This window comes from Polychytrium aggregatum, assembly GCF_025602895.1.
Source record: "Polychytrium aggregatum strain JEL109 chromosome Unknown BJ171scaffold_26, whole genome shotgun sequence".
Classification (NCBI taxonomy): Eukaryota; Fungi; Chytridiomycota; class Chytridiomycetes; order Polychytriales; genus Polychytrium; species Polychytrium aggregatum.
Genome location: NW_026516228.1, coordinates 195640 through 221829, shown reverse-complemented (window position 1 = coordinate 221829; position 26190 = coordinate 195640). Strand labels below are relative to the sequence as shown.

Here is a 26190-nt window from a genome sequence, read left to right as displayed (position 1 = left end):
GAACGCAATGGTGTCGGTTGGTATTGATGGAGCAGAAGTTGCAAGGACGGATCGCTGTTCGAGATCCAATGGCTTGTTGCAGATCGGATGGGACGCAAAGGGAGGCCGATGAAGGGCGATGGCGGTCGACAGAGCCGCCCTCGCAGTCGTCGCGAATGGCATGGGTCTCGATCAGCACATGCATGGGTCGCGATCGGCACATGGACATCCGCACTCCAATATTCATTCCCGGCGACACCATGCTCGGAGCAATGCCTGCGTCGCCTGCATCGCCTGCATCGCATGAAGCACTCTCACAGGACACCCCATCGGTGCTGTTCGCCACGGCAGCAGTCGACGGAGCTGCTCGGCCCAGTAACAGCAACACAGTTCACTCCCGACGGGCGATTGATATTAGGACAATTTATGAATCATCTGCCTTGGGCAGACTCAGTCAACCAACGGCAATATGCCACGACCCACTGCAGGACCACTTTAACTTGTCCTAGTCGCTATCGCAATCGCTTTCGGGGTCATCATCGTGCTCATTTTCTGCTCGGGCCGGGATCGCTGTCGAGGCTGCCCTTGCCCTTTGCCGATCGCAGGCTGCTTCCTTGCCCAGCGAATGCCGAAGGAGCGTTGGCGTCTGCGGCCTGAAAAAGGAACAGTGTCAATCGCCGACAAGCAAAACATAACCGACAGTAACGATAGCGACAACTCACCTCGCTGCCCGGCAACGGAACAATTGGATAGCCTGATATCATATCGAATGGCGACAGAAGCAACGTCAGAAGAGCCGGGGGGGATAGCTCAAGTGCTCAGAGTAGCGCTGGCAGAGCAGCTCGGTAGCCATACCAAAGAACAGCTTGCCCGAGGGCAGGTGGAGGGCCGCGGGAATCTCGGTGACATTGGATGCTCCAGCGGCAGCCAGCATCTCGGCACTGCAGGCCCACAGACGAACATAGTTAGTACTTCCTGCCGTTTCATAGCGCCGCTTGGGAGGCAGCAGGTTGAGTTGAAACCGACGCAAGATGATTGTGAGCAAATAATGCGATCCGAGCGAGTGCGGCGGTGGGACAGTTGCATGCAGCCATCCCAACCAGGGATACTTGCGTGTTGGTGATCGAGACGGTTCCCTTCAGATTGTTTCCGGAGCCCTTGAAGGCCACGAACTGATTCTCGCGCTCGACGATGTGTTCCTCGATGCTACTGGAAGGCAGCGAAGACTGTAAAGCAAGGCCGATAGTCAGTCTCACAGCGGCCTAGTGCGTAAGGGGAAATGCATCTGCCCTGCTTCTGGACTGGGTGCATGGGACAGCGGTTTGTATAAACCACTGCTTCCGCCTCGATGGGCCTTCGGCAGACTCTACACTGATGTCGAGACTCACCACCGAGTAAGATTTCGGGGTTGGCTCTGGCTCCTTATACCCGACTGGGGCAGCGAAATCGACCTGATGCAGATGAGAGGGCAAGGCGGTGCTGTGAATACAATGGTAATGGGGGCGGTGGCATGGCATGGGACACCGAACCCATGTGCAGCATTCAAGCCGCTGTTGGGTATCGACATGAGCATCGGCATTGGCCGTGACACTCCTGACACAAACCTCAAGATCAGTTTCCACAATGGATATGGCTCTGCCCTTGGGCCGGGTCTCCATCACCAAAATCTCATATGACTTGTCGTTGTACTGGATGGTGATGATGTCGTTCTCGGTCAAGGTCGAAAAGTTCCGGAGGGTGTTTTCGAGCACGGCCTTGGGGTCGGTGATGTCGAGGAAATCGACCGACTGGGGCTGCAGCTTGACAAAGGTGCCAAGCGGCAGCCGCACATTGGTGACCCGGACGATGGTGCCCTCTTCGATCAGCAGCGTCTGCATCATCTACGAGTCGCGGAAGCACGTAGAGTATAAAGTGGAGGTGCAATTAGAATCCATGGGAAGAGTATCGACTCAGAAGAGGCGTCGCATGGATGGGTTGGCGATTGTTTGGTCGATGCAGATTGCGAATCCGTTTCAGCTCCCAGAGCTCAATGCCCAATGTCCAATCTCAATCTCCTAACTTCAATCATCGATCCCCCCCCCTGCGAACCCCGATTCCCGATCCTCCATCCACGATCGCCGTTTCTTGGAGGCCGTGCCCGCGACAGCCCGTCAGCTTACCCACTGTGGGACATAGACCCGCCCCTCCTCGGCAGTAAACTCGAGCACTCCCGAATGGGAGACTTTGGTTTCGTCCAGGGTTCCAATCGAAAAGAGCATGGGGTACTCCACACTCAGCTGGGCTGTTCCGAGGGCAGTTGTAAGGATGTTGGGATATCACAGAGTCTTCGATCAGGAAACCGGCCGTTACGTTTCCCTTGCCGGGTCAAGCGCACTCGAGCGACTGGGATACTCATCCAAGCAGGAGCCCAGAGTCGAGGAGAACGAATGACACGCGCTCAGCTCAAGCCAGCGGCCTTACCAAGCTTGTGGAGGGCTGACGGGGGCAGCAAGACTGGGCCACCAAAGCGGCAGGGACGAAGCGCAGGGGCAGGTCGTTAGCATCGATCGGCAACGAACGATGGTGGAGGCCGAGCCTTGGAGCTGATTGCGGCAGTCATCCGAGCCATAACCTCGATGCCCCAGCTTCCGATCTTGGCCAGGCTGCTCGCCGACAAGATCGGACTCACTTTTTCCTCCAAAGTTCAGCTCAGGCTTGTCGTTGTCGGGCTTCATGGCGATAGAGTAGCATCTGAAGCGATCGCTCTGGTGGTGGGGTTAAACGGCCAGCCAATCGAGTTGCCGTTGGGGGGGGGGAGGCACAGTCATTCGATCAGTTGGATGCACCAGCAGCAGAGAGATCTGGTTCGGGGGATGCCGAAAGGAAAGCTTACAAACGGCGGCAGTTCTCTCATGCGAGCAAAGCCCATGAAGGGATTGAATTGGGGAATATCGTCGTCAAAGTCTTGGTTGAACTGCTGCGAGAGAGGCCGAGGTCGATTGGTACGCAGAGTCAGCAGCCGGGGTCTCAGATATTGCACGGCATCGTCGCAGGGGCGGGATCTACCATGGTGGGGAGGCTGTCCTCTGAGGATGGTGTTGAGCCGGAGCTGAATGGTTGGGTAGAGGGAGAGTGCGCCGAGGGCAGCGACGGACAGATGGACGGAAGAGCAGCCGGGGTCGATGATGTCCCAATCCAAGCAGTGAGAGGACAGGCGCTGGCGCCACGAGCAGGGCCGGCCCTGGCCATGGCAAATCAGGTGGCCCAGTTCCGTGCGCCCTGGACGCACCAGAACCCTCATCAGCGACAACGACGACGACGACAGCACTGTGGCTCACACACATCGCCCGCACATTACATTGCACGCACGCAGTAGCCCCACAGATGCACCCCGGAAAGACGCCAGAATTATTGCGGAGGGTGTATTTGAGCAAAGGATGTCATGTACAAATATTGCCCAGGGTCGAACATGAAATTTAGACGACGGTGCCGGCGCTAGAGCAATAGGAGGTGGATTCGGGGTCAGCCATGTCTTTGCAACGGCGCACCGCCCGGACACATCGAGACCGCTCAGACAGCAAACGCACCTGGAGGCGATCTTGGGCCAAAGATCAGCGCACTCCTTGCCGACGGGGCCAGTGATGGCAGAGCCCTTCATTTCACCCTTGGGGTTGACGATGACACCAGCGTTGTCTGCAGACACAGATGGGTGAGAAACAGGCACGGCGAAGGCTCGGCCAGCCGACACAGGCGAGTCGATCTCGCAGATTGCTCGGGACAAAGGCGCTTGCTTACCCTCGAAGTAGAGGAAGATACCATCGCGTCTTCTCCAGGGCTTGCGCTGGCGGATGACGACAGCGGGCATGACTGAGAGCAAACGACAAGCGCATAAGTGCCAGATACACGCCGTGCGAATAGACACCGACGCAGTCGCGAGCACACACAAGCACCCCCACTCACGCCCAATACTCACCCTTCTTGCGGAGTTCTGGCTTTCCCTTCTTAACGGTGGCGAGAACCATGTCTCCGACACCAGCGGCGGGGAGACGGTTAAGACGGCCCTTGATACCCTTGACGGCGATAACGTAGAGGTTCTTGGCACCCGAGTTATCAGCGCAGTTCATGACCGCACCCACGGGAAGGGCGAGAGTCATGCGGAGTTTCTGACCAGTAGCTGCAGGAGGGCAGGCAGGTGGAATTAGCGCACTGGACGTGGGCCGTTGGACATCATGCACATACACAGCCGCTAGAACCCTCAGCAAGCAACCGACACGCGATAGTTACCAGCAGAACCGGAACCTGGGGGTTGCAATCAAGCCGCAGTCGCCAATGCCAAAGAAACGAAATGCCATCACTGTTAATTCCTGGACGTCAACGACATGGCTATCCAATCGACTGGGCCACCCAAGCCGATCCATCATGTTCATCCATCCATCTGTCCCTGCACGTCCTGCCGCAGTTGCGTCATGGCCGGTTCCGTGCACAAGCTCGTCCAACGACTTGATCGGAGATGTGAGGTTTCTGCTGCAACAGAGCTCCCGAGACTCGCTGATACTCTTGAAGGGTTTCTCCCCGTCGATCGGCAGGATCCCTGCGCTTTGCAAAATCGGTGTGATCGCCATTGGGTCTCTCGTCGGCAGCGCCATGCCGGGTGGTTGCATGTGAATATCCGCTCGAGACACTGGCGCACATTGTCATTGCGGAGAGGCAGGTGCAGCGTCGAGTTCGACTGGGCCAAGCCAAGACACATCTTGTAATGTACTGGTGTGTGTGAAGTGATGCTGATGTTGAGACGACCCCGCTCCGAGGAGCTTGCTTGTGTGCGAAAGAAATCGCCTGCTCTGTTGCCGAATCCCATGTCGAGCCAGTCCAGTGGTCGGGGTGTTTGAACTCGGGGGCGGCGGCTGTGCACGGCAGGCGGACGGACAGACGGACGGCTGCATGGACGGATGCACGGGTGGATGGATGCACGGGCGGATGGATGGATGGATGGATGGATGGATGGATGGATGGATGGATGGATGCAGCAGCAGGTCGCACATAGCACCGCCATCAATGCGCGGCGGTCTCCGAAACTGACCCATGGTGTTTTACGAGGCTGTAAAGGAAAGGAGGATTCAGTGCGAAATGCCAGAGTCCAGCAGCCTTGTGGTTGTGGTCGGGCGGCGGGCGCGCGGTTCGAATGCATGCGGCCGGCAGCCCTAGCAGCAGCCCTAGCAGCAGCGCCAACCCTAGCAGGGCTGCGAGCCAGCAGACACTGTGGCGCAGCCGGCGGCCAATCGACGGACACACACGGGCGCGGCCAGCGGCGCGAGACTATAGGGCAGCTGGTCGCGCACCTCTGTTTGGAGTCTCCCTTCGACTTTTGACAATAAGCGACATTCCCCGCTTCGTCGACAAACAGTAACAACAATGGTCAAGTTCCTGAAGAACGGAAAGGTGTGCATCCAACATGCACGAGTGGATGGATGGATGGATGGATGGATGAACGGATGGGTGAACAGATAGGCGAGTGGATGGATGGATGAGTGTGCGCCGACGAACGACCACGAACCAGCCGTGACAACTTGTCGAATTGGTCAAGATTCTCGCCCTGAGCCCTTATCGACGAGGCGTGGCTCGGACCAACCCACATCACACCCGGCCGATCTCGCCGCCCATCCGTCAACAGCAACCCCTGCATCACGCAGCATCGTCGAATCCGATACGAAACCACAATCGCTTGGTTGTCGCCAGAGACCCGAACTATTGCTTCGCATCGAGAGGCAGGCGGCCAACGAGACAATGGGGGCGCTTCACGGACGCTGGTCCAGACGCAGAGACTCGACCCAACACCCGATCTCGTCCGTCTCTAACGCATCTCCCATCACCTCTGATCCATTGCACGCATTTGGACAATCCAATCTGACGACACCAACGGCTTGGATTCACTCGATTGCCCGGCGACGTGTGGCTGACATTTGACAACGGCGATCGCGGATATCGCTCAACGTGGCATTCTGTGGCAATCGTATCCTTCGATCATGGACCCTGTTCGTCGCCCAACCCTCCAGGTCGTCCTGGTCCTCAACGGCCGATACGCCGGCAAGAAGGCCGTCATCGTCAAGAACTTTGACGAGGGAACTGCCAAGCACCCCTACCCCCACGCCGTCGTTGCCGGTGTTGAGCGCTACCCTCTGAAGATCACCCGCGGTATGGGCCAGAAGAAGGTCGCCAAGCGCTCCAAGGTCAAGCCCTTCATCAAGGTCGTCAACTTCAACCACATCATGCCCACCCGGTACGAGCCCCGCCATTGTGGGACTGCACGCTCATGCTCGATCAGCGCCACCGATTGCGTATCTCGAGCCCCACATCGACAGGACGCTGACTCCTTCCCCCATCTTTCGACTCTGTCAATAGCTACAACCTTGATGTCGACCTCAAGGCTGTTGTTACTGCCGATACTTTCAAGGAGCCCACCCAGCGCATCGCCGCCAAGAAGGCCATCAAGAAGCTCTTCGAGGAGCGATACAACTCTGGAAAGAGCAAGTGGTTCTTCCAGAAGCTCCGTAAGTGCTTTGACCAATGTCTCTCGAGCGTCGAGATGCTGCTGGCGCACGCGGCGTCTGGAATGACCCGAGCGCACGTTCGTCAGTGAGGTGATTGCAGCTCTCCTTGTCGATGCCGTCGCCAACACTAACCCGCTCTGCATCTGTCTTTTGTGCTGCGTCAGGCTTCTAAATGGCTGCTGTGGGACCCCTGCGTTTGTATAACGGCCGTTGTTGAATAAATTGGTAAATGTCGTCAAATATGGACAGCACCAACCGTCCCTGCGACAGGCACCATCCGTCACCACATCCGACCCCAGCCATAATACGTGTGTCGGGATGGGATGGGATGGGCTTGGAGCTGGATGCCAGTCTCGGGATGGTGGCAAAGTGTCATGGTATGTGTGAGGGCACAGGGACTGCAAGGGCTGTTGTGGACTCTCTTCCTCTCCCCGGGCACTGATCAATACGGCACTGCCTTGCGGAACCGGACATCATGTCGCAATGGCTGGATGTCCCTTTCCATGAAGACGTGGCAAGGAGAGCGGACGCTTCCAGGCTCAATTGATGGAATGCCGCCTCATCGATGCGAAGGCACTCCATCCCTCTGCCTCATTTCAGAAACATTGTATTGAACAACCGAGACCAAAAAGAAAAGCAAAAAAAAAAACCGGACAACCCGAAAGGAAAGGGAACCAAACAGACAATATAAAACAGGCCGCTCGACTGCTGCCATCGCTGTTCCTCGCCGTCGCCACGGCCATCAAGAAGCGATCGGATATGAGGGGGTGTGGGGGCTGGGTGCTACTCAGACACATTGACGGAATCGATTGATATTTCGGTGTTTCGGGGCTTCGGTAGATGGGACGGAGCCGACGCCGATGCATGGAAGTAAAGGATCGCATGTATCGGCAACACCTATGCAGCCAGCGGGCAAGCTTGCGCGATGACAGCAAAGCGAACGGGGACTCAGCATTCGCACTGCGGGCTGCTTGTGGACGACGGTGCATTTGGGTTGATGTTGAGGGTGCGTTTGGGTCCAATCTTGACACCGTGTTGCTCCAAGCGGCGTAGATCGGCCTCTGTTGTCAGAATGTGGTGATGCGATGGACGAGACAGGTGGATCGTCGGAGCGCTGGGTGAGTAGATGCAGCCGAGGGGGGTTGGGGCCTTCCAAGATTCTGTCGAGCCACACTGTCGAGCCACACTGTCGAGCCACACTGTCGAGCCACACTGTCGAGCCACCTCCCAAGATCACGTATAGCTGTCCGTCCTGGTTGCTAACATCATCCAGCTTTCCCCGCATCTCAAAGTCGCTGTGCTGCTGCGTATCAAGGGCCTCACCAGGAATTTGGGTCAGGTCCTGTGACAGATTCAAGGCAGAGTAAATCTCTTGTGCCAGCTCCAGGAAGGCTTCCTCGACATTTTCGCCCGACTTTGCCGATGTTTCGATGTACAGCAGATTGTGCTTCTTGGCAAAGGCCTCGCCTTCGGCCCGGGACACTGGTTTGAGCGCGAATCCGGACGACAGCGGACAGGTTAGGCCAGGATTGATGCAAGAAACAGACACATATCGTTCGGCAGCGGACCCTGGCAATGGGCAGGGCTGTCTGGGTGTCTAGCGATCCCTTTCACATCTGCAAGTTGCTGCATCGCGCGCATATGAACACTTGCCGACTCGTTTCGAAGCCAGATCGCTCTTGTTTGCCACCAGCATGGTGATGATATCCTCGTTGCCATGCTGGCGCACATCTTCAAGCCATGTCAGCAGATGATTAAACGAGTCTCGCCTGTTCCGTTGGCAGCAATGCGGCAATGGTTCGGTTAGTGATGGCTGATCGGTTCAGAAGGCCGTGGCCTGATCAAGCGTTGGGATGAATGTGAACAGCGCTTCATGATCTTCACTGCAAGGCACATGCCCAGACTTCTCAGTGCAGAACGAAGCGAGTGAAGGCACTGGGAACATTTGTTCACAATCAGCTGTGGCCAGGTCGGCACCTGTGCTTGCGCCGGGTCTTACCTTGTCACTATCATTCACATGCCGTATTCACGCGGGATGACCAAGGTGCACATCCAGCATCGCCGCAGAGATGGAGGGATGTGCAGAAAGCGCAGAATAGCCAAACGAATCAGTTGCTGTGAGATACGGATGGTCGGCCATCGATAGCCGATCCAGACTCTCGACTCGACTCGACTCGACTCGACTCGATCCAGTCGATGTATTGATGCTGCCGCCGGATCCAGTTGATTATTGCAGCTCCAAGGACGGATGGCACCGATAGATTGCAAGCCACCTCTCATACAGCGCGAGCTATCTTCCAAGGCGGCGACTTACTATCGTAGACAAGTAAACAGCCGATGGCGCCGCGGTAGTACGCCCGGGAGATGGATCGAAAACTCTCCTGTCCGGCAGTGTCCCATATTTGCAGCTTGAGCTTTCTGTCCTCCACCGTGACGACTTGACTGCCAAACTCGATTCCGATTGTGGTTTCGGTCGGGATGTATTCACGATTGGTGAATCTTAGAAGGATGCATGATTTGCCAACGCTGAAAGCCGGACAATGTTCAAGTGGCGGGGCCAGTCCGTACAACGGTGCCGGGTTGTACGGGAGTATAGGTCGGTGTGATATTGTGGATGGACGGAATGGCGCAATAGGGCCCGGCATGGTTGGCGTTGGTGTTGCCGGCGCCAGAGGCGGATGGGACGGGTGGATGAGGTGGACGAGATGAGTTGGGAGGTGGATGAGACGAGTTGGGAGGGCTCCTCGCAGCCATCGAGGGGATGCAGTCGACACCCAGCCAAACCATAACCCAGGGACACATCAGAGAGTCGACTGCGACGGCCAGGTCGATTGGGAAGCATTCAAGCCATCCCATTCCCCCACACGCACAGATGCACGGCCGGTGTTTCGTTCGGCAAAGCTTTACCCGCTGTCGCCGACGCTGTTGTGGAAGTTGATTGGAAATCATCGCGACGTGGTTAGCACTCGAGATTGAAGCACAAGCCATGAAGATCCAGCGCGCTGCGATTGAGAGCAATGGAAGCAGCGCTGATGGCCGAGAACCGGCTCTGATGCGGGCTGTGTGCTGGACAAAGGAAGGAAAGCGTCGGCATGGTGCGAGCTGCAACTCGATAGGGATACCTGATGAACTAGTTGCCGACAGCAGACACCAAAGGCATATGCGGAAGCGGGTGGACGGATTGTCGTGCATCAGGCCCAGCAAGAGATGAAGACAGCAATGTCAGCGACATCGCAGGGCGTGCCTGGGTGGTGCGGATGGCCGAAACAGCAGACGGCCGGCCAGAGCCAAGGCCGATGGGCCGAGGGAGCAGACAGGCACCTTGAACAAGAGATCATAGGAGTTGGAGGCCATGAGGAGACGGGTTTGCGGGATAGATGCAAGATGGCGAATCGGGCAAGCGGGACGGGACGGCGGATGTTGGAGAGAGCCAGGGTTGTGTCTGGACGCAGGAGGACGGGCCAGTGCGCTGCGGGGGGGGGAGGAAAGGCGGACTTTCTCGCCGAGGAGCGATCGCGCGGATGGGGCGAGCGAGGGACGTTCTCGCCAGGCGATCAAGCGTCAAGTCGTCGCAGGCATGGTCGCCGCCAATGCGATCGCCAATGTAATGATTACCGCCGTCGACGTAACGATCACCGCCATCAATGCCCACGATCGTCGCCGTCGTCGCTGTTGGACACTGTGGTGTGCGCCTTCCCCAGCACAGCGATGGCACAGATACGGGCTGCTCCCGCCCCACAGCGACAGTGGCCGCCCAGCACCGCGCCCGCCTGTGCGACGCCTGGCCGAAATAGGCAGGTGCGCGTCCACGGGACCTGGCCATACACACACGCACGCCGCTGCAATCCTGGCTTCGCCCCTCGGTCCATCGGCGGCCTGCTTGCTCCTCGATCTCCCTCCGATCTTCTTCTGGATCTTCTTCTGGATCTTGCTCTGGATCTTCTTCTGGATCTTGCTCTGGATCTCCCTCGGATCTCCCTCAGATCTCCCTCCTGCCCGTCACCCGCACCGCCATGTCTGCCAAGATCCACCTCACCTCCCAGGACTCGGTCTCGTTCACGGTCGATCGCCAGGTCGCCGAGCGCTCCATGCTGCTCAAGAACATGCTCGACGACATTGGCGAGTCCGACACCCCCATCCCTCTTCCGAACGTGAGCGGCAAGATTCTCGACAAGGTACCAGGCGATTCCTCTGCGGCTTCGTGTGCTGCCTCCATCTTCTGCGCTGCCTGCTCCCGCGCCATCCCGGCCGGCTGAAGAGCCCGCTGATTCGTCTCCTGTATCTGTGTCCCATCTTGCATCTGTGTGCGCTTTGGCGCCCCCTCTTTTCGTCGCAGCTCATCTCGTCATCAGCGACAGTCTGATTGCGGTGCTGGCTGTTATCCTGGCTGCGTTGCTGGGTGGTTGCGTCCTTGATCCAGCCAAGCCATCCACCGATGCATCCACCGATGCATCCACGCCAGACCCCGCTCTCCAATTCCACACGCCTTCTGAACAGCAGCGTCCACGAGTGCAGCGCAATCCCCCTTTCTAACTCGCACACCGCCTCCCTCTCGTCCCTCCTCACAGGTGATCAGCTACTGTGAGCACCACAAGGAGGACCCCCCGGTCGTCCACGACGAAGAGCGCGATGCCTACGATCCCGCCAAGAAGCGAGTCGATGACACCGACGAGTGGGACTCGACCTTTATCCAGGTGGACAACGACCAGCTCTTTGAGATCATCTTGGCTGCCAACTACCTCGACATCAAGCCTCTGCTGGACCTGGGCTGCAAAACCGTTGCCAACATGATCCGCGGAAAGACTCCCGAGCAGATCCGCGAAATGTTCAACATCGAGAACGATCTCACCCCCGAGGAGGAGGAGCAGATTCGACGAGAGAACGAGTGGGCTGCCGACTCGTAAATCCAAGTCGTCGCTGCTCGTCTCCCTCAGCCTCTCCGGGTCCTGCATTCCCAGCGCGGGATTCCCAGTCCCGCATCCTTGATACCGGAGTCTCGTTCGTGCACCCTTGATCCCCCAAATCCTCAAGCTCGGCATTTCCTCCTCCCTTTCTCTCCTTCCTATCATGTCAACGCTTTTCGAACCCGTTTCCATCCGCCCTCCCCGGCCTATGCTTGCGTGTATTTTGCTCCGTCTTCTCGGGCCAGGTGGGTCCGCCTGGCCGCCATCCCTGCAGTCGCTGTGGTTCGGCTTTGGCCCGCGTCCAATACTACTCCTCCGTGGCTGCACCAACACTACCTTTGCCTGGGATCAGCTCTTCCAGGAGACTGCGGCTCAGCCCGAGGGGCCGACCGCCACCACCGTCGTTGGCATCATGTGTGCTGCCCATCCAGCCGAATGACCGGTGCCTGGGCTGCCCACGCGACCAGCCAGGCCGTCCTTCGTGGTGTGGGACTGCCTTCTGGCGAACTTGCAGCACCGCAAGACCAGAGCCGAGCCATGACCAGCCACCGAGGGACAGTCCCGTCCTTCCGTTCTGCTTCCGGCCGCCTTGTGGCATCGCCCGCCCACTCCCTCGCTGGTGCTTCTTTGGTGGTCTTGTTCGCTGGTCAGGCGGGCGTGGCTGTCCATCGCAGTCCATCGCAGTCCATCGCAGTCCATTGTCCATGGCTGTCCATCGCACATCGGCCCTGTGAGGCCTGGTCCGTCGTCGTGGGATTGTCGACTCCCATGGGCTTGCCTCCTGTCCCTGCAACCAGACTATCCACATAAATAGCCATCGTCCCCGCCATGCAGCGGTCCACCAGCATCACCCATTCGGCTCGTCCTCCTTTGACTAGTCTCCTCTATCCTGTCTTCGTTCCTCGATCCCTCGAACAGCGACCCTTGGATATGGCTCCCCTGACTCTGGCTGTCCTCGGCGCCGGCGAGCGCGGAAACATCTTTGGCAACCTGGCCCTTCAGCATCCTGAGCGGGTCAAGGTTGTCGCCGTGGCTGAAGTCCATCCCTCGCGTCGCTCGATCTTTGCCAGCAAGCACTCGATCGCCGATGCCTCTGTCTTTAGTGACTGGAGGGCACTCGCCGAGCAGCCCAAGCTGGCCGACGCTGTCGTCATCACCACCCTGGTGAGCATCCTGTTGTCGCCTCGCTCGAATGCTGCTGATCGCCTGCCGATGACACCTGCTCGTCTGCATTGTGATCCTGAGACCAACTCGCCGCTGCATCGCTCATGCTCCAGGACCGAATGCACTATGAAGCGACGATCCTGTTTGCCCAAAAGGGCTACCACATTCTGGTAACGTCCTCCGTCAGCATCCCCGCCGGAGCGCCTCCGGTAGTCGCCACATTCTCCAGTCAAAGCTATCGGTGCTTGGCACCCGACACGGCTTCATGTTCCCCCATACGAAAAACGCAGCAAATGTCAGACTTGGCTGATTTGGTTTCCGTCCTTGCAGTGTGAGAAACCCCTCGCCACCGATCCAAACGAATGTGCCAAGATGGTCAAGGCCGTCCAGGATGCCGGCGTCATCCTCGCCGTTGGGCACGTTCTCCGATACAGCCCGTACTTTGTGGCTCTGAAGAAGCAGCTCGACAACCAGGCCGTCGGCGACATCCTCAACATGATCCATGTCGAGCCTGTGGGCAACTACCATTTCGCCCACAGCTTTGTGCGTGGAAACTGGGGCCGCAAGGATCTGACCTCGTTCTCACTGATGACCAAGGTACGAAAAGCAGCAAGCCGGCAATCGCCCCATGCAACTCTCTCAGCATTTGCAGCCATCCACATACTCGATGTGCCTGTTGCAATCGCTGCGGACTGTTGCGCCCCCCTACTCACTCGGCAGGCTCAGCGGCATGCCGCTCTATCCACTGCAATTCTTTAACCAAGCTCGTCGTATCTTTTCCCATGCTCGCGAACTGCTCTCATGGCCACAGAGCTGCCACGACCTGGACATCATCTGCCACATGCTCTCTCCCCGACGGCCCCTCTTTGTTTCCAGCTTCGGCTCGCTGACCCACTTCAGGAAGGACAAGAAGCCCAAGGAAGCCGGCGACGCCAAGCGATGCCAGGAATGTGCCTACGAGCCGCAGTGTCCTTACTCGACCAACAAGATTTACATGGACACCATCAAGGGAGGACACAAGGGCTGGCCCGTCTCGGTGCTCCATCCCGAGCCCGACATCGAGAACATTGCCGAGGCCCTCCGGACGGGCCCATATGGACGATGTGTAAGCATGTGAGATGTGTGCACTGCATTGCCAAGTTGATGCCGTGCCTCGCCTCGACCAACCAACCAACCGAGGATCCAACGGTCGTCCACCGGGCTCAACAGCGACTGCTGGCTCTCTTGTACTTGCTCATCGGGCACACTTGTATCCCTTCAGGTTTACGAATGCGACAATGACGTCAACGACCACCAGGTGGTCAACATCGAGTTTGAAGGCGGTGTCAGTGTGTCCTTCACCATGGTCGCCACCACCCAGCTCTTGTGCCAGCGACTGACTCGTATCCACGGCTCCCTCGGCGAGATTACCGGCGACATGAACATCTTTGACCTCTTCAGCTTCCAGGACCGGCAGAACCAGACCCATCACCCCAGCACCACCCTGGGCGGCCACGGCGGTGGCGACGACGGACTGTTCCATGCCTTCGTCGAGGCGCTCGAGAAGAACGACCAATCTGTCCTGGGATGCACCCCAAATGACATCCTGACCTCGCACTTGCTTGTCTTTGCCGCAGAGTCGGCCCGATTGTCTCGAACCGTGGTCGATTTCAATGAGTTTGCCTCCACGTACACTGGCCTTGTCTGAAGTTGCCGATGAGCCGCCGCATAACCCGTGGCAGATGATTGACCCGGCTGGTCCAGCAGGAGCGCAAGAGCGCGGGCTGTGTGTCTGGATGATCCTCATTCGCAGCATGGAATGGGACGCACTGTTATTGAGGACAGCCGTCATCCTTTGCCCGTTGGCCTGGTCTCTGAATACACGATGCTCCTTCACCACGACCCGTCGCCATCATGGATACTGTGGGTCTGTGGACCATCGTTCATGGAGATTGGACCTGCATGTCCACGGCCGTGTGCTACTCAGGAATCCGACCTTCAACGGAATGGCACCGCACAGTCGAGGCAGATGCTGACGGGCGATCGCCGCCCCGAGTCCAAGAACCCGGTCGTTCTGCGAACTTCACTTCTGCTTTGCTAGTTGGACCCCAGTTTGTGGTGCTGGGCCATCTCGCGGAACATGGCAATTGTGGCATCTTCCTTCGCCTTGTATGCGCGAACCTTGTCGTCCATAAAATGCTGCTTCTCGTCCTTCTGGGCCTGTATTTGCCCCTGGCGACGATTCTTGGAATGCTCCATCGCGGCCAGCCTTGAAATGCAGAGTGAGAGAGAGAGAGAGAGAGAGAGAAACATACCCGGAAGAAGATAAATGCCCGGAGCGACATCACCAAAGCGGGCAGACGCAGATGTCGGGCCGGTGGGTTGGTTGGTTGAGTTCGCAGGGTCATGTCACGGCGCAACTCACTTTTGTGCAAAACTGTCGCCGCCCATGAGATCGGCATCGTTGTATTCGCCATCGACATCTCGCTCTCGTTTGTGGTAAGCATTGGCGGCCTTTCGCTTCTCCAGCATCGCCTCCCTGGAAACCAAACGAAGGGCATTAGAAAGCATCCCCGAGCCGAACCAGGAACTGCCGGTCCACTGTCGACCGACTTTTACATTGACACATCCGGCACGCTGCTGTCGTCACAATGGCCCACTGACCCATTCTCCGGACATGCTATTGGGCTCACCTGCCCGTGGCCTTTGGCGCGAGCTCCTCCATAACCATCTCATGGTATTTTCGGTCGCTCGAGCGTTCCTTACGGGCCAGCGCCCGCGAGTACCGGTCCCGATCTTCTTGATCCATTTCTTCGTCGTCGGCATCGCGGCCGCGCCTGACTCGAGGCTGGCCCACTGGAATGTCGTTTGCTCCGGTGCGGGTGGAGGTGTCCTTTGAGCCTGTTGCCGTTGGGATTCGCACTTGGCTCAGCTGCTATCGTTTCGTCCGCGTCCGCTTGGCCAGCTGGCCAGCACGACCCAAATCGTCGGAAACGAGAGCGCAAGGCGATCATCGCTCACTCAATGAGCCCCACTCGCCCCCTCCACTTCCAGTTTCAAGTACAACGCTTGATCAAGCGACAGCCTTCCAGCCCCCCCCCAAAAAGCCAAGTGCATCAGACATTGAATCGCCGGCCTCGATCCGACAACTCATTACCCCATCGCTTGCTGGATCGATCGTCGCCACTTGGCTCCTCGGGTGCATCGCGCTTGCGCTTGTATGCTTCAACCAGCTCGGTCTTTGAATGGGTCAGGGCCCCGACCGAATCGCGGACCAGGGTTTGCTCATCCTCGTTCTGGACAAACAGTTGGTGTCAGTGACGACGGAGGCAAGTCGGGGGCAGCAGAGTAATCCTGGTAATGCGAATAAAGTGCGAAATGCAGCCCAGAGAGAGGACAAACGATCATCCCTCGCCTCCCACTCGGTTGGTTGGCTGGTCGTTTGCAGCTATCCGTCTTTGCATCATCAACCGATCCACAGTTGCTTTCAAAACGCATTCGTCCACGATCACAGCGGTGGCCCAGCACAAAAGCGAGCAGAGGGAACACCCACAATGTTTTTGAACTTCCACTTGTAGTTTGTGATTTCCGAGTATTCTACATCGGCAGCCGAGATGCCTTGATAGTATTTATCGATCAACTCGCCACGGTTCCATCGCTTGACGAACTGCCCCCCCCCCATGAAAATAGAAAAGCGAAAGGTCAGAGGGTTTGCCCGGCGGTCAAGCGCCAGTGCTATTATCCTTGGACGGCAGGTCTTTGAGAAGCAGCGATGATCCCGAGCTCGGTCATTCACCTTGTCAAAGTAGTAGCGGGCATCGTCACTCGAAAGATCATTCAGAAACTGGAGCCGTCGTCGTAATAGCCATAATATCACCGTCAATTCGCCAGAACAGAGCCGGTAATGCGGGCCTTGCTGCTCGGAGCATGGATGCGCCCGTCACCTTTTTCTTGGCTTCCTTGAGCCACAGACGAAACTCGAGCGATTTCTTGAAGAAGTCATCCTTGGAGATCTCTGCAGAGTATCACGCATACATGAGCATCAGAAAGAGAGGCGATGTGCGACCCCTTGCAGTGCCTTTGCTTGCTCCTAATATTCTCTTGGACCACATGGTGACGAGTTCCATCGCTGGGACCGGATCGGCGGTGCACGTCGAATCGGCCGAGGCGACATACTTTGGGCTCCAAACTTGAGCTGGACATCCTGGCTGTCGTCGTCGCCGTCGCTGTCGCGGTGGTGCTTCTTGGACTTTTTCTCCTTCCCCATCCTGTGTCCCTGTTGCTCCTGGCTGCGGGTGGTTGCGTCGGGGGCTCTGTTCGTTGGGATGCGATGCGATGATGTAGACGCGGTTGCGGATGAGGGTGCTGGCTGCGTCTTGGTCTGGCCAGAGAGATCACGCTTTCGCATCTCGGCGAGGCCCACCGCGCTTCACAATCAATCCAGAAAGAAACGGGCCACTACACTTGCCTCCATGACCATGTAGTATGTGATGGCTTGCGTCAAGCTTAGCCATAAGAAATAGAATAGATCACCTCCGAGTGAAGACCGCCGGTCGCTCTCTGGTATCCACAGTGGGCCTGCACTGGTGTTGGAGTGTCAGTGGCGAGCGGTGCTCTTGGACGCATTGGCGAATGGTCATGGCCAGCGCGCGATGTCTTGAAGCAACATAATATTCGGTCAATGACCAAAAACCAGGGTGTCCCGTTTATTATTGGATCGACTGCAACGGAAAAGAGCCCGCCGGTGTCTGGGAGAGACTATGGACTCTAACAAGCGGGACAGGAGTCATGGGCACCCCAGCCAAGATGGCTTGACAGCGACCGGGGTGACAGCAGGGATGTGTCGTTTCAATAAGACCCCTGGACACTGTTTACTCATTACAGCTCTCAGCCATATGATATGGGCAACTTGGATTACTTTTTTTCGAAGCCGGTATGCACCCATGACGCCTCCACGCCCGCCATGGACACTCCAGAGGACGATGCAGATGGGCCGATCAAAGGCCAATTAATTACGTGGTCCTGGTGGTAGGCAGCAACGAGTAACAACGGCCGACAGCCGGGACGAAGGGGAAGGCAGCGCATATCATCAGAATCTCCGACCAACCACGGAGCAGGGACCGACAGCTCTCTGGGTTGGCTCTGCTTGATTCATTTTGGCGAGGGTGCCACTCATTGGCAGCAGCTGTCCTTACTGCACAATCTGGTCCAGAACGACCCGCAGACACTCTGGGTCAAAGTACTCGGACTCTGGTCCCGCCTGGACCTTGAGGCAGGTGATTCCCAGGGCCGTGATGGCCTCGATATCGATCGGAACAGAGCCATCCTCGAGGTAGACGAGGTGTGTGATGTACGTTGACGGCGGATACGGCGCAGTGCAGTATTTGCGACCGTCTCGGCTCTCCATCTCGGCCCGCAGCTTTACCAGGTTTTCTTGGACAGTCTCCATAGGCGGCGCTGAGCGGAAAGTGCTGCGGGGAGTTCCGTCGGTCTGCCCCTGCCGAGCCGCTCGCTGCTCCTTCTCGGCGCGGAACGAGTAGTTCAGGGCATCGGTGATGGCCAGAACAAAATCCATGGCTGTGTAGCCCTCTGTCTCGCGATCGGTCGAGCCATTGAGTAGAAGGACCTTGGGCCGAGGCGGCATTTCGGTGATGGGCGGATCAGAGGCAATCAGACGACCGACACCCGCGACAATCAGGCACGGGATGATGGAGGTCCAGAGCGAGCCCATGGCGTACACGAGTGTTCGTTTGAGCTGGAATTGCTTGTGGATGAGTGGATTGATGGGAGGCAGGATCTCTTGTCGCTCGTTGTTGAAGTAGTAGACTCGGCGGATCGGGCTTGCAAGCGGAGGGCACTCGGTCTTGGAAAAGAGCAGGTTCTGGGAGAGACCCACAGCCGAGGTCGAGGGCGACACCGATGTGGAGCTGGACGCCGATATGGGCATGGACATATTCATGACCTTGAGCAGCGTAGAGCGGGGCGGATGTGGCAGGGTCGAGCCAACGGGAGTGCTCGACTGCGAGGCTGTCGGGGTTGCCAGCGAGTTTCGCCTCGTCAGGACCTCGCCAATGTTGCTGCCGGGATGCGAGATCTGGCACTGTCCATAGATCACGGCGCCGCTTCGGAGCTCGGCTGCGATGCGGATCTGAGTCGAGTCGATCGAGGTCAGGATCGGGACGACGTCGGTGCGGGCTGGGGTGCGCATGATGCGGGCGAACTGGAAGATGGCGGCCTCGAGCGAGTGGAAGAAGATGCGACAGCCACTCAGGAAAAAGTTGCCGATGCTGCCTCCTCGAAAGTCGAAGCTGTGCCGGCCGGCCCGGCGGATGATCTCGTAGTTGAAGAAGCTCAGAAAGCTGCGGATCGACTCGCGGTAGGCTTCCGAGATGCCTTCCCACAGAGCATGCTGGCCCTCGACGATCGCATGCCACTCGAGCTTGGCACGCTGGGTGCTGTCGGTGGGAAGCCGGTGGCTCAGCAGCTTATGGACGGCACGAGCCTGGGCGACGAAGGGTATCGATTGGCATCCGATGAGGATCCGCGGGGGGGGGCATCTTCCGCAGCAGGAACGAGCTGGCTATCTCGGGCAGAGCGATGGAATCGGCCATGGAGCATCTGGACGATGATCCTTACCTCGGCAGACTTTGTCTCGGCCAGACGCACCAGTCTTGAGCGAATGTCACCGATGGCTGGTCCTCCGAGGACCTTGATGATCTCAGCCGTTGATCCGCCTGCGTTTGGACCGACGTCGATATCGAAGGTCAGCAGAGGAAAGGGATTGTTGAACGGAGCCGCAGCGGTGCCGCACGCAGCATACCCCTGGACGGGGACATGAGTGCATCAAGCCTGGGCTTGCTTTCGCAAAGTACCGAGGTGACAGGCTCCAGCATCCGATGCCAGGCCATCGGGCTTTGGGATTCATGCATCCGTGATCATATCCGGCATTTGGCATTTGGCATTCGGCGTCCTGCATCCCGCATCCGCCATCGGGATCCGCACGTTCAGCCGGCGCCGCCACCGGCCAGACAGCACATACCATCATCGCTCACGGGCAGGATGTAGGCAACATCGTCAGTCAGGTTCTGGATCATGCCCACGAGGGGATTCAGGGCCGAGCCGCCCGAGAAGATCAGCAGCGATCGCGGCGAGGTCAGGGCTGGCGAAAACAACGGCGTCTGCACATGCGATTGGGGCGACGAGAGGGCCGCCGAGCACTGGATCGCAGCCGGCAGCGTCGGGCTTTGGACGAATCGGGCGCCTGTGACGGAGGGCTGCTCCATGGTGTTCAGGCAGCTGCAGTCGAGTGCTGGAGACGGGTGGCTGGAGGGAGATCGAGGGCAAGCGGAGTGGTTGCCGGCGGGGGAGCTCTGGCCCGGTTGAGAGATCGGTGCCAGCGGGTGGAGTGCCGGGACAGCGGGCGGCCGAGACAAGCGGTGCGCCGAGCCGGGTCGACATGGTTGATGTGGTTGATGTGGTTGATGTGGTTGATGTGGTTGATGTGATTGATGTGTTTAATGTGTTTAATGTGTTTAATGTGTTTGATGTGCGGTTGACATCGTCAGTTGCATCGCTTGAGGTATTGCCGAATGATTAATCACACATCGCCCAATGCATCGCCCAATGCAGTAGCACTCGCAATGCCACTCCCAGTCGGCCGTATCGAGCATTCTGGCGATATCGATCTCGACGGCCCTCTCGACGGCCCTCTCGACGCAGACTCGCTTCGGACATGCACATCCTTTGTGCCAGGATTGATTCCCTCTGAACATCTCCTTGTCCGCCAATCCAGACGCCCAGACATGGCCGTGGTGTGTGCGGATGAGGCACAGGCAGACAGCGATCGTCGCAGCGCAGACGGTGGATGAACATGGAGGGCAAAAGTACTGGCGGGTGGTATGGACTGTCTTTCGGCAGTGTGGTGATGAATTGCTCTCGGATCTGCCGCAGCGCCGGTTGGCTGTTCATGGGACATGGTGGCTCGTTCGTGAGATGTTGCTGGCTTTCCGGGCGAGCAGATAGACAGACCAGGGCTTATGACAAGCAACAGGAGGTACATTGGCCGGATGCGCTGAGGTCGACGACGGCGATGGTGTTGTTACCGCCCGCCGATAGTGCACACATCGATGCACAGACCGTATTCTACGAACAGACACTGCAATGCACCCACGCTAATGATATCCCGCACACGTTAACATCGCATATCCCGTACACGTTAACATCACATATCGCCCACAATATCGCCCACAATATCGTCCCCGCTCGCCGTCGGCCTCAGTCCCAGCGCAGCATCGGCCGAACGGCGCTGGCAGACACAGCGCGGCGTCGAACCTGTCCGCCGCGCGGCCGTCGTCGCTTGCCGTGATTCCGGCTGTCTCTTCCTCGGGCTGGACTCCGTTTCCTGGCCGCCCTCATCGCTCGCCTCATCGCTCGCCTCATCCAACCCGCCCCTCCCCGGGCATCTCTCGGTCCAAGTCTTGTTGGCCAAACATCGACTGCTTGATCTATCTGCGTCCCTGCCTCTTCGTGCTCGACTCCCACCCAGTTTGCCCTCTGCCCAGCTACCCAGACCCTCCACGATGATCCATGACACCGGCCCGCATCCCTCGTCGTCGCAGCTCACCTTCCCCGAGGTCCTGCGGTTCCTCCAGTCCCAGCACCGAAATTACGAGCTGGATCGCTCTCAGTGGGCACTCGACCGAGCCGCTCTCGAGGTTTGGCCTGCTTCTGTTCCTGATTCCACCTCTTCAGCAGCTTGCATGCACTATGGGAACCCCTGGCCTGATGGGGTCGTCGTTGCCCACACCCTCGCCCGATCCATCATCGCCGCGATCGTCGTTGCTGCCACTGCCGCTGCACCATTCTCCTCATTATCGCCATCACCTGTATCGCCATCTGTTCCCTCGCCCTTGTTTTCACGACTTTATCCTCTGCTCCTGGATCTTCACCCTCTGTTCGCGATGATGCTCATTGTCTTTCCGCTTTGCCCCATCTGCGTCGACCACAATGTGTATATCCCCCGCGGCTCTTCCAGAACGAACTCGCCCTGCTACGGGGCCAAGTCACTTCTCTGAAGCAGACCAAACTCGATCTGATCAACTCCGTCAAGATGCTGGAGCAGGCTGTGCGGATGGAAAGGTGGGTGTCTCTCTGGTCGGCGCTGGCGTCGATGGAACTCGACCCCGGTCGTCACCGCAGCCCCTGTTATGCCGCACAGACTTGCATCTCTGCCCACTGGGCAGACCTGCGGCTCCATCCCGGCCTTGCTCTTTCGGCACTACATACGCGCCATCCATCAGTGCGGCTCCAAGCTATCACTGATCGCCCGTCAACCATGTTCGGCCGAGGCTGCCCTTGTCTTTCTCGGCTTGGGCTTGGGATTGGACTTGCTCTCTCCCTGACCCCAACTCACCTGTTCTAACTCTCTCCTGACACACAGGGCAAAGCTACAATCTCTTGCTTCCGCCTCTGCTGATCCCCAGCTCGATTCATCCAAAGTCTCCGCTGCATCGAGCGAGCAGGTGCCCAGCGATGATGCTCCGGCTGTCCTGACTGCAGATGCGAAAATCACTGCTGCCGATGAGGTGCCCAACGTCATTTCCAACGCTTCCAAGACCGAGCGCAGCGACACTCAGCAGTCTGCTTCCCAGATAAAGTCGATCGAACCAGTCCTGGAGAGCCGCTTGAGGATGGGCGAGATTCTCAAGAGGTACGCACGGCTCAGCGACCATGTACAATCCGGCTCAGAGATCGGCATCGGCATCGGCATCGGCATCGGTCAAGCAGATGTTCTGGCCTCGTTGATTTGATGCACTATCTGGGCTACCTGGACAACGTGGGCAGTTTGGTGCTTGACTGTCGAAACTCATGCTTCCATTCGCTCACACTTGCCTTGCACGCCAACTTTCCAGCTATCTCCGTGAGTCCCAGCTGCTCGCCCACCAGACCGCAGCGAGCCCCTATCCGCCTTTCGCAAGTCCTGCAGCGAGCAAACCCAGCGCCTCTTCCTTTGGTGCCATCTCTGGTCTCGGCAACGGCGAAAACGGCTTTCAGATCATCAACCGCAGAATCGGGGGCCCTCAGATCCTCGCAGATCTCCCAAAGTCTGGATCACCGGCTCCTTCGCGCTCGCCCCGCACGAGCCAAACCCAGCCACCCCGCAAAGAGTCCTCGGCCCTCACAAAAGAAGAGTTCTTTGCCGAAGTTGCGGATGCCTCTCAAGCCTCTTCATCCAAAACTCGAGGCGCTCCCCAAGGCGTGATGCCTGGTGATATGGAGGTATGTCGACGTATTTGGGTGAAGCCGGGCACTTGGAAAATGTGCCATCATGATCGGAGGAACTACCTTGCGCGCCGGATCTCTACTATAATCGAGCAAATTGCGATTCTATGCTTGATCTGCTGCTGCATTTTGGGCCTTTGAAGCGAACTCAACGCGATGCCGATGTGGCTATTAACACGCATTGTGTTTGCCTCGCCAGTCATCTCCGAGACGCATCGCCTGGGGGGTCTCACCGACTGTTACGATGATCAAGAAGCGAGACACCGAACAGCAAGCGGGCAAGCCAAGTGGCCCTATGAAAGGTCAGGCCTTGGCCGCTGCATAATAGTCTCGAGGGGCTTCAAGTGGCAGTGCCGCTGTTGCTACTGGGGCCAGCGATCCATTTCGAGTAGCGAGTAATCCTGACCCCGGGGTAAATGCATCAATTTGTTGCGTGTTTCTCCTCCGCCTCGATCAATCAGAGCGTAAGAAGTTGGAGACCTGCTTCAATGAGTCTGAAATTCTGGTATGTTCACGGAGCCGGCCGTACGATGCATGCACATTGTGCGTGTAGCAGGAGGCCGAATTGAGGTTTGCTCGCTCTGTTGTGAGCCGCTCACTCCGTTGGTGCAGCGCCATCGCCAATCACATGGACTCAAGCGTTTTGTCGCCCTTGGTTTTTCCACTAATGCAGGCAAAGTCGCCTTCACCTGTCTGGAAGCAAGAACATGCGCTCAGAAGGTACAGTCCCCCTCCCACTTGGCGAAAAGCAGGATATAATAGCCCGTCTCGGATCCTGGTCTGTTGCCACATCAACAATGCTGGCATGTGCTGTGGATAATATGCTCAGTTGCATTCTCCGCTCGCTTTATTGCCCGGCAGCCACCTGGACTCGGTTCGGTGCATTGATTTCCATCCGATGGAGGGATTTATCTTTACCGGATCGGAGGACAACACCGTCAAGATATGGAATCTAAGCGACATCATTGGCAAGAGGTTTGTTTGTTTCTCATGTTGCCTCTGTCTGCACTCATCCATCGCAGTGAATGGCAGGAGAGCCACCGCAATTGTCGTGTGATAACTGGGTTTGCGATGAGCATTTGGCTTGTGGTTTGCTACTCGTTTCCAGCTGAGCCTTTGTGGCGCTTGCTGTCAATTTCGTGCACTCATCCATCCATTGTCCGCGCATCGTCAGGCCCGAAAACAGGATGAACCCCGATGTCGAGCCAGTCTACACCATCCGCGGACATACCTTGCCGGTGACTAGCATCGTCGTTTCTGGATCCGGCACCGCTTTGTTTACCGCCAGCGTCGACTCGTCTATCCGCGAGTGGGGCATTCCGTCCATCGACACCCGTCCCTATGGCAAGCACGGTAGGTTTCTGTATCTCGCAGGTTTTACAAGTCTCCACATTATCTTCGGTGGTCGTGGCCACTGTGCCATTCGACATGCGGTCTGCTCACCCACAACCATATCGTCGAACACTTGACTCATCTTCCCTGCCGACATTCCAGATCCGAAGTTGTACCGACACAAGTATGTGGGACATTCTGATATTGTATGGGAAATCAAGCTGCATCCGCTTCACCAAGAATCCACGCCCCTGTTGGCATCGGCATCGAGCGACGGCACCGTCAAGCTATGGGATACGCGCCCTGAGAGCCGGGGACTCAAGACGACGCTGTGGTATCGCGGTCCCACCAAGGATGGCGATGGTGTTGTCCCGGACGTGTCCAACACTACGAGCGAGGACAGTAATGGCAATGAGAACAGCGACAATGGCCACGACAGCGAAAACGGCGATGGCGATGGCAACGATGGCAGCGATGATGACTTTACTCGAGGCAGCGATGAATATGACGAGACAGCACACATTCCTACCAGTATCGACTGGGTGCCGGACCAGCCCAACCAAATTGCCGTTGGATACATCAACTCCAGTGTCAAGATCTTTGACATCGAGACTGGAGCTACTGTTTTGCACATCCGGAGCAATACCAAGTCAGGTGAGCCTGGAGCAGAGCGACGAAGCGACGATGGACATCAGCTTCAGTCGAGGGTGCAGTCAGTGTTCGAGGTTGAGATGGCTCAAGACAAGATCTCCGAGCAAGGCAGATGAGTGGTTGGTGGGGGTGGTCAGGCTCGTCCATATGCACCGACTTTCCGCTTTGATCCCACATGGCTGCTTCTTCTCATGCATACAATGTTTTCACCAAACAGGCGAAGGCTACGCCGCGACGCAGATCAATCGCATCCTGTGCCATCCCAGCCAGCCTCTTCTGATCACGGCGAGCGAGGATCGCCATCTCCGATTCTACGACATCAAAAACGGCAAATGTCTCAAGACCCTGCTGGCACATGAATCTGGCATTGCCTCGATCGACATTTCGCCGAGCGGCAGCGTGCTTGTCTCTGGAGGTATGACGCCGTGCGCTTGGAGGCTCTGCTGGGGGCTTGGCCGCTGCTGCTTCTGCTGGCAAAATGCCTGTGGGGCATATCGGTGTGAGGCAGGGGTCTTGGGCGGCCGACGCAACGTTTGCGGATCGCTGCTACGGGCGTTCTGGCTTGGTGCTCTGGCTTGGGGGGCTGGCTTGATCGCTAACCCGCACTGGCAATGCCACAGGACACGATGGCTCGGTTCGGTGGTGGGATCTTGCCAGCTACACATGCAACCAGGAATACGCTGCCCATGTCAAGAAGAACGACGAGAGCGTGTGGGCTGTCAAGTACCACCCGTCCAAGCTGACGCTGATGGCCTCGGCCGGTGCCGACAGCGTCGTCAAGCTGTATCAGTTTGGACAAAAGTAGTGGCCGTATCCTTCCCGGATCAGGTCCTGCTCTCGATGCCGCCAACTTGCGTCTGCTCCTCGGCTCTGGTGATGCCCAGTCCCGCCCCATGGCCGACGGATCGGCTGGTCTGGACCCGAAGCTCTCGGCTGACGACGGCCGGCCTTTCCCACCCGTTTCCTGGGATATCGGCTTCTGGCTCCCGCAGCGCCTGTTCCATCCTCTCATGCTCTCATTTTCAGCTCATGCTCTGTTCTCACCCATCTTTCGAACCCTCTGTCTTTATCATTTCTCCCTGCCGCTTTCGGTCTGTGTCGGCCTTGGAGTCGGCGCCTCCTTCCACCCATCTCCCTCTGTCGCTGTTGGGGCGAACGAAACGACTTTGTGCTTGGCAGGATGCTGCCTGTCGATTCCTTGAGAGCAACGAAGCCCTGCTATTCCTCCCTCGTGCTTGACAAAAATATATGTGCAGAGTTCTAGATACACCGCGCGACTTGCTTCCGAGGCGATGGAGCAGGGTGCCGGCCAGAGTCCGAGACGGCGCACCTCACGCAAGGCCAGAACGATCAACCAAACCGTTGCTGTTCGC

The 26190-nt window shown here is 57.8% G+C and overlaps 9 protein-coding genes across 9 annotated transcripts; 4 read left to right on the top strand and 5 right to left on the bottom strand.

The window, feature by feature from the left end:
* Positions 1-268: 268 nt before the first annotated feature.
* Positions 269-2959, bottom strand: BJ171DRAFT_153481 (ubiquitin fusion degradation protein UFD1-domain-containing protein). The gene is made up of 10 exons (XM_053105799.1): positions 2852-2959; positions 2648-2723; positions 2440-2472; positions 2139-2260; positions 1584-1859; positions 1368-1430; positions 1093-1205; positions 835-920; positions 702-733; positions 269-632 (listed from the first exon to the last, which is right to left on the bottom strand). The coding sequence occupies exons 1-10, from the start codon at positions 2885-2887 to the stop codon at positions 525-527; spliced, it is 945 nt and encodes a 314-aa protein (XP_052965198.1). The 5' UTR covers positions 2888-2959; the 3' UTR covers positions 269-524.
* A 401-nt stretch (positions 2960-3360) lies between these two features.
* Positions 3361-5063, bottom strand: BJ171DRAFT_510921 (60S ribosomal protein L23). Its single transcript, XM_053111519.1, has 6 exons — positions 5039-5063; positions 4243-4257; positions 3932-4132; positions 3754-3825; positions 3546-3651; positions 3361-3453 (listed from the first exon to the last, which is right to left on the bottom strand). The coding sequence occupies exons 1-6, from the start codon at positions 5040-5042 to the stop codon at positions 3435-3437; spliced, it is 417 nt and encodes a 138-aa protein (XP_052965197.1). The 5' UTR covers positions 5043-5063; the 3' UTR covers positions 3361-3434.
* Positions 5064-5320: 257 nt separating this feature from the next.
* On the top strand, positions 5321-6794 carry BJ171DRAFT_510919 (ribosomal L27e protein family-domain-containing protein). The gene is made up of 4 exons (XM_053111518.1): positions 5321-5397; positions 6012-6235; positions 6358-6506; positions 6671-6794. Exons 1-4 carry the CDS (start codon positions 5371-5373, stop codon positions 6676-6678), a joined length of 408 nt encoding a protein of 135 aa, XP_052965196.1. The 5' UTR covers positions 5321-5370; the 3' UTR covers positions 6679-6794.
* Positions 6795-7097: 303 nt separating this feature from the next.
* Positions 7098-10165, bottom strand: BJ171DRAFT_510918 (ras-related protein rab-2A-like protein). The gene is made up of 8 exons (XM_053111517.1): positions 9828-10165; positions 9714-9718; positions 9414-9431; positions 8821-9032; positions 8506-8512; positions 8160-8275; positions 7830-7988; positions 7098-7567 (listed from the first exon to the last, which is right to left on the bottom strand). The coding sequence occupies exons 1-8, from the start codon at positions 9858-9860 to the stop codon at positions 7455-7457; spliced, it is 663 nt and encodes a 220-aa protein (XP_052965195.1). The 5' UTR covers positions 9861-10165; the 3' UTR covers positions 7098-7454.
* Positions 10166-10406: 241 nt separating this feature from the next.
* Positions 10407-11740, top strand: BJ171DRAFT_510915 (E3 ubiquitin ligase complex SCF subunit sconC). Its single transcript, XM_053111516.1, has 2 exons — positions 10407-10681; positions 11075-11740. Exons 1-2 carry the CDS (start codon positions 10520-10522, stop codon positions 11408-11410), a joined length of 498 nt encoding a protein of 165 aa, XP_052965194.1. The 5' UTR covers positions 10407-10519; the 3' UTR covers positions 11411-11740.
* A 600-nt stretch (positions 11741-12340) lies between these two features.
* Positions 12341-14261, top strand: BJ171DRAFT_425733 (streptomycin biosynthesis protein StrI; the record flags this gene model as incomplete). Its single annotated transcript, XM_053107732.1, has 5 exons — positions 12341-12574; positions 12688-12744; positions 12905-13171; positions 13386-13679; positions 13836-14261. 5 exons carry the CDS (start codon positions 12341-12343, stop codon positions 14259-14261), a joined length of 1278 nt encoding a protein of 425 aa, XP_052965193.1.
* Positions 14262-14527: 266 nt separating this feature from the next.
* Positions 14528-16950, bottom strand: BJ171DRAFT_153361 (uncharacterized protein). Its single transcript, XM_053105798.1, has 8 exons — positions 16730-16950; positions 16498-16568; positions 16350-16397; positions 16107-16220; positions 15711-15849; positions 15247-15454; positions 14979-15092; positions 14528-14822 (listed from the first exon to the last, which is right to left on the bottom strand). Exons 1-8 carry the CDS (start codon positions 16818-16820, stop codon positions 14651-14653), a joined length of 957 nt encoding a protein of 318 aa, XP_052965192.1. The 5' UTR covers positions 16821-16950; the 3' UTR covers positions 14528-14650.
* A 294-nt stretch (positions 16951-17244) lies between these two features.
* BJ171DRAFT_460569 (uncharacterized protein) lies at positions 17245-19944 on the bottom strand. The gene is made up of 3 exons (XM_053108450.1): positions 19593-19944; positions 19190-19287; positions 17245-19055 (listed from the first exon to the last, which is right to left on the bottom strand). The coding sequence occupies exons 1-3, from the start codon at positions 19834-19836 to the stop codon at positions 17745-17747; spliced, it is 1653 nt and encodes a 550-aa protein (XP_052965191.1). The 5' UTR covers positions 19837-19944; the 3' UTR covers positions 17245-17744.
* Positions 19945-20879: 935 nt separating this feature from the next.
* On the top strand, positions 20880-26083 carry BJ171DRAFT_510909 (WD40-repeat-containing domain protein). The gene is made up of 12 exons (XM_053111515.1): positions 20880-21267; positions 21588-21691; positions 21993-22262; positions 22465-22831; positions 23034-23136; positions 23296-23339; positions 23508-23554; positions 23696-23809; positions 24009-24187; positions 24329-24820; positions 25035-25232; positions 25438-26083. The coding sequence occupies exons 1-12, from the start codon at positions 21133-21135 to the stop codon at positions 25620-25622; spliced, it is 2238 nt and encodes a 745-aa protein (XP_052965190.1). The 5' UTR covers positions 20880-21132; the 3' UTR covers positions 25623-26083.
* The last annotated feature ends 107 nt before the right edge of the window (positions 26084-26190 follow it).

Excerpts from the sequence above, each read along its gene's own strand:
- BJ171DRAFT_153481 (XM_053105799.1), bottom strand. The coding sequence starts at position 2,887 with ATGGGCTTTGCTCGCATGAGAGAACTGCCGCCGTTT. Across the intron at positions 921-1,092 it reads ACCGTCTCGATCACCAACAC|TGCCGAGATGCTGGCTGCCG; the intron begins GCAAGTATCCCT and ends GTGGGCCTGCAG. Across the intron at positions 734-834 it reads CTCGGGCAAGCTGTTCTTTG|GCTATCCAATTGTTCCGTTG; the intron begins GTATGGCTACCG and ends ATATGATATCAG.
- BJ171DRAFT_510921 (XM_053111519.1), bottom strand. Across the intron at positions 3,826-3,931 it reads GCCAGAACTCCGCAAGAAGG|TCATGCCCGCTGTCGTCATC; the intron begins GTGAGTATTGGG and ends GTTTGCTCTCAG. Across the intron at positions 3,652-3,753 it reads TATCTTCCTCTACTTCGAGG|ACAACGCTGGTGTCATCGTC; the intron begins GTAAGCAAGCGC and ends CTGTGTCTGCAG.
- BJ171DRAFT_510919 (XM_053111518.1), top strand. The coding sequence starts at position 5,371 with ATGGTCAAGTTCCTGAAGAACGGAAAG. Across the intron at positions 5,398-6,011 it reads AGTTCCTGAAGAACGGAAAG|GTCGTCCTGGTCCTCAACGG; the intron begins GTGTGCATCCAA and ends CCAACCCTCCAG. Across the intron at positions 6,236-6,357 it reads AACCACATCATGCCCACCCG|CTACAACCTTGATGTCGACC; the intron begins GTACGAGCCCCG and ends CTCTGTCAATAG.
- BJ171DRAFT_510918 (XM_053111517.1), bottom strand. The coding sequence starts at position 9,860 with ATGGCCTCCAACTCCTATGATCTCTTGTTCAAG. Across the intron at positions 7,989-8,159 it reads TCTGGCTTCGAAACGAGTCG|TGTCCCGGGCCGAAGGCGAG; the intron begins GCAAGTGTTCAT and ends CGCTCAAACCAG. Across the intron at positions 7,568-7,829 it reads GGACCTGACCCAAATTCCTG|AGGCCGATCTACGCCGCTTG; the intron begins GTGAGGCCCTTG and ends TTCTGACAACAG.
- BJ171DRAFT_510915 (XM_053111516.1), top strand. The coding sequence starts at position 10,520 with ATGTCTGCCAAGATCCACCTCACCTCCCAGGACTCGGTCTCGTTCACG. Across the intron at positions 10,682-11,074 it reads GCGGCAAGATTCTCGACAAG|GTGATCAGCTACTGTGAGCA; the intron begins GTACCAGGCGAT and ends CCCTCCTCACAG.
- BJ171DRAFT_153361 (XM_053105798.1), bottom strand. The coding sequence starts at position 16,820 with ATGGGGAAGGAGAAAAAGTCCAAGAAGCACCACCGCGACAGCGACGGC. Across the intron at positions 16,569-16,729 it reads GCTCAAGTTTGGAGCCCAAA|AGATCTCCAAGGATGACTTC; the intron begins GTATGTCGCCTC and ends GATACTCTGCAG. Across the intron at positions 16,398-16,497 it reads TCAAGGAAGCCAAGAAAAAG|TTTCTGAATGATCTTTCGAG; the intron begins GTGACGGGCGCA and ends CGACGGCTCCAG.
- BJ171DRAFT_460569 (XM_053108450.1), bottom strand. The coding sequence starts at position 19,836 with ATGGAGCAGCCCTCCGTCACAGGCGCCCGATTCGTCCAAAGCCCGACG. Across the intron at positions 19,288-19,592 it reads CCTGCCCGTGAGCGATGATG|GCGGATCAACGGCTGAGATC; the intron begins GTATGTGCTGTC and ends GTCCAAACGCAG. Across the intron at positions 19,056-19,189 it reads CCGAGACAAAGTCTGCCGAG|GCTCGTGCCGTCCATAAGCT; the intron begins GTAAGGATCATC and ends TTCGTCGCCCAG.
- BJ171DRAFT_510909 (XM_053111515.1), top strand. The coding sequence starts at position 21,133 with ATGATCCATGACACCGGCCCGCATCCCTCGTCGTCGCAGCTCACCTTC. Across the intron at positions 24,188-24,328 it reads CCGTCCCTATGGCAAGCACG|ATCCGAAGTTGTACCGACAC; the intron begins GTAGGTTTCTGT and ends CCGACATTCCAG. Across the intron at positions 25,233-25,437 it reads CAGCGTGCTTGTCTCTGGAG|GACACGATGGCTCGGTTCGG; the intron begins GTATGACGCCGT and ends GCAATGCCACAG.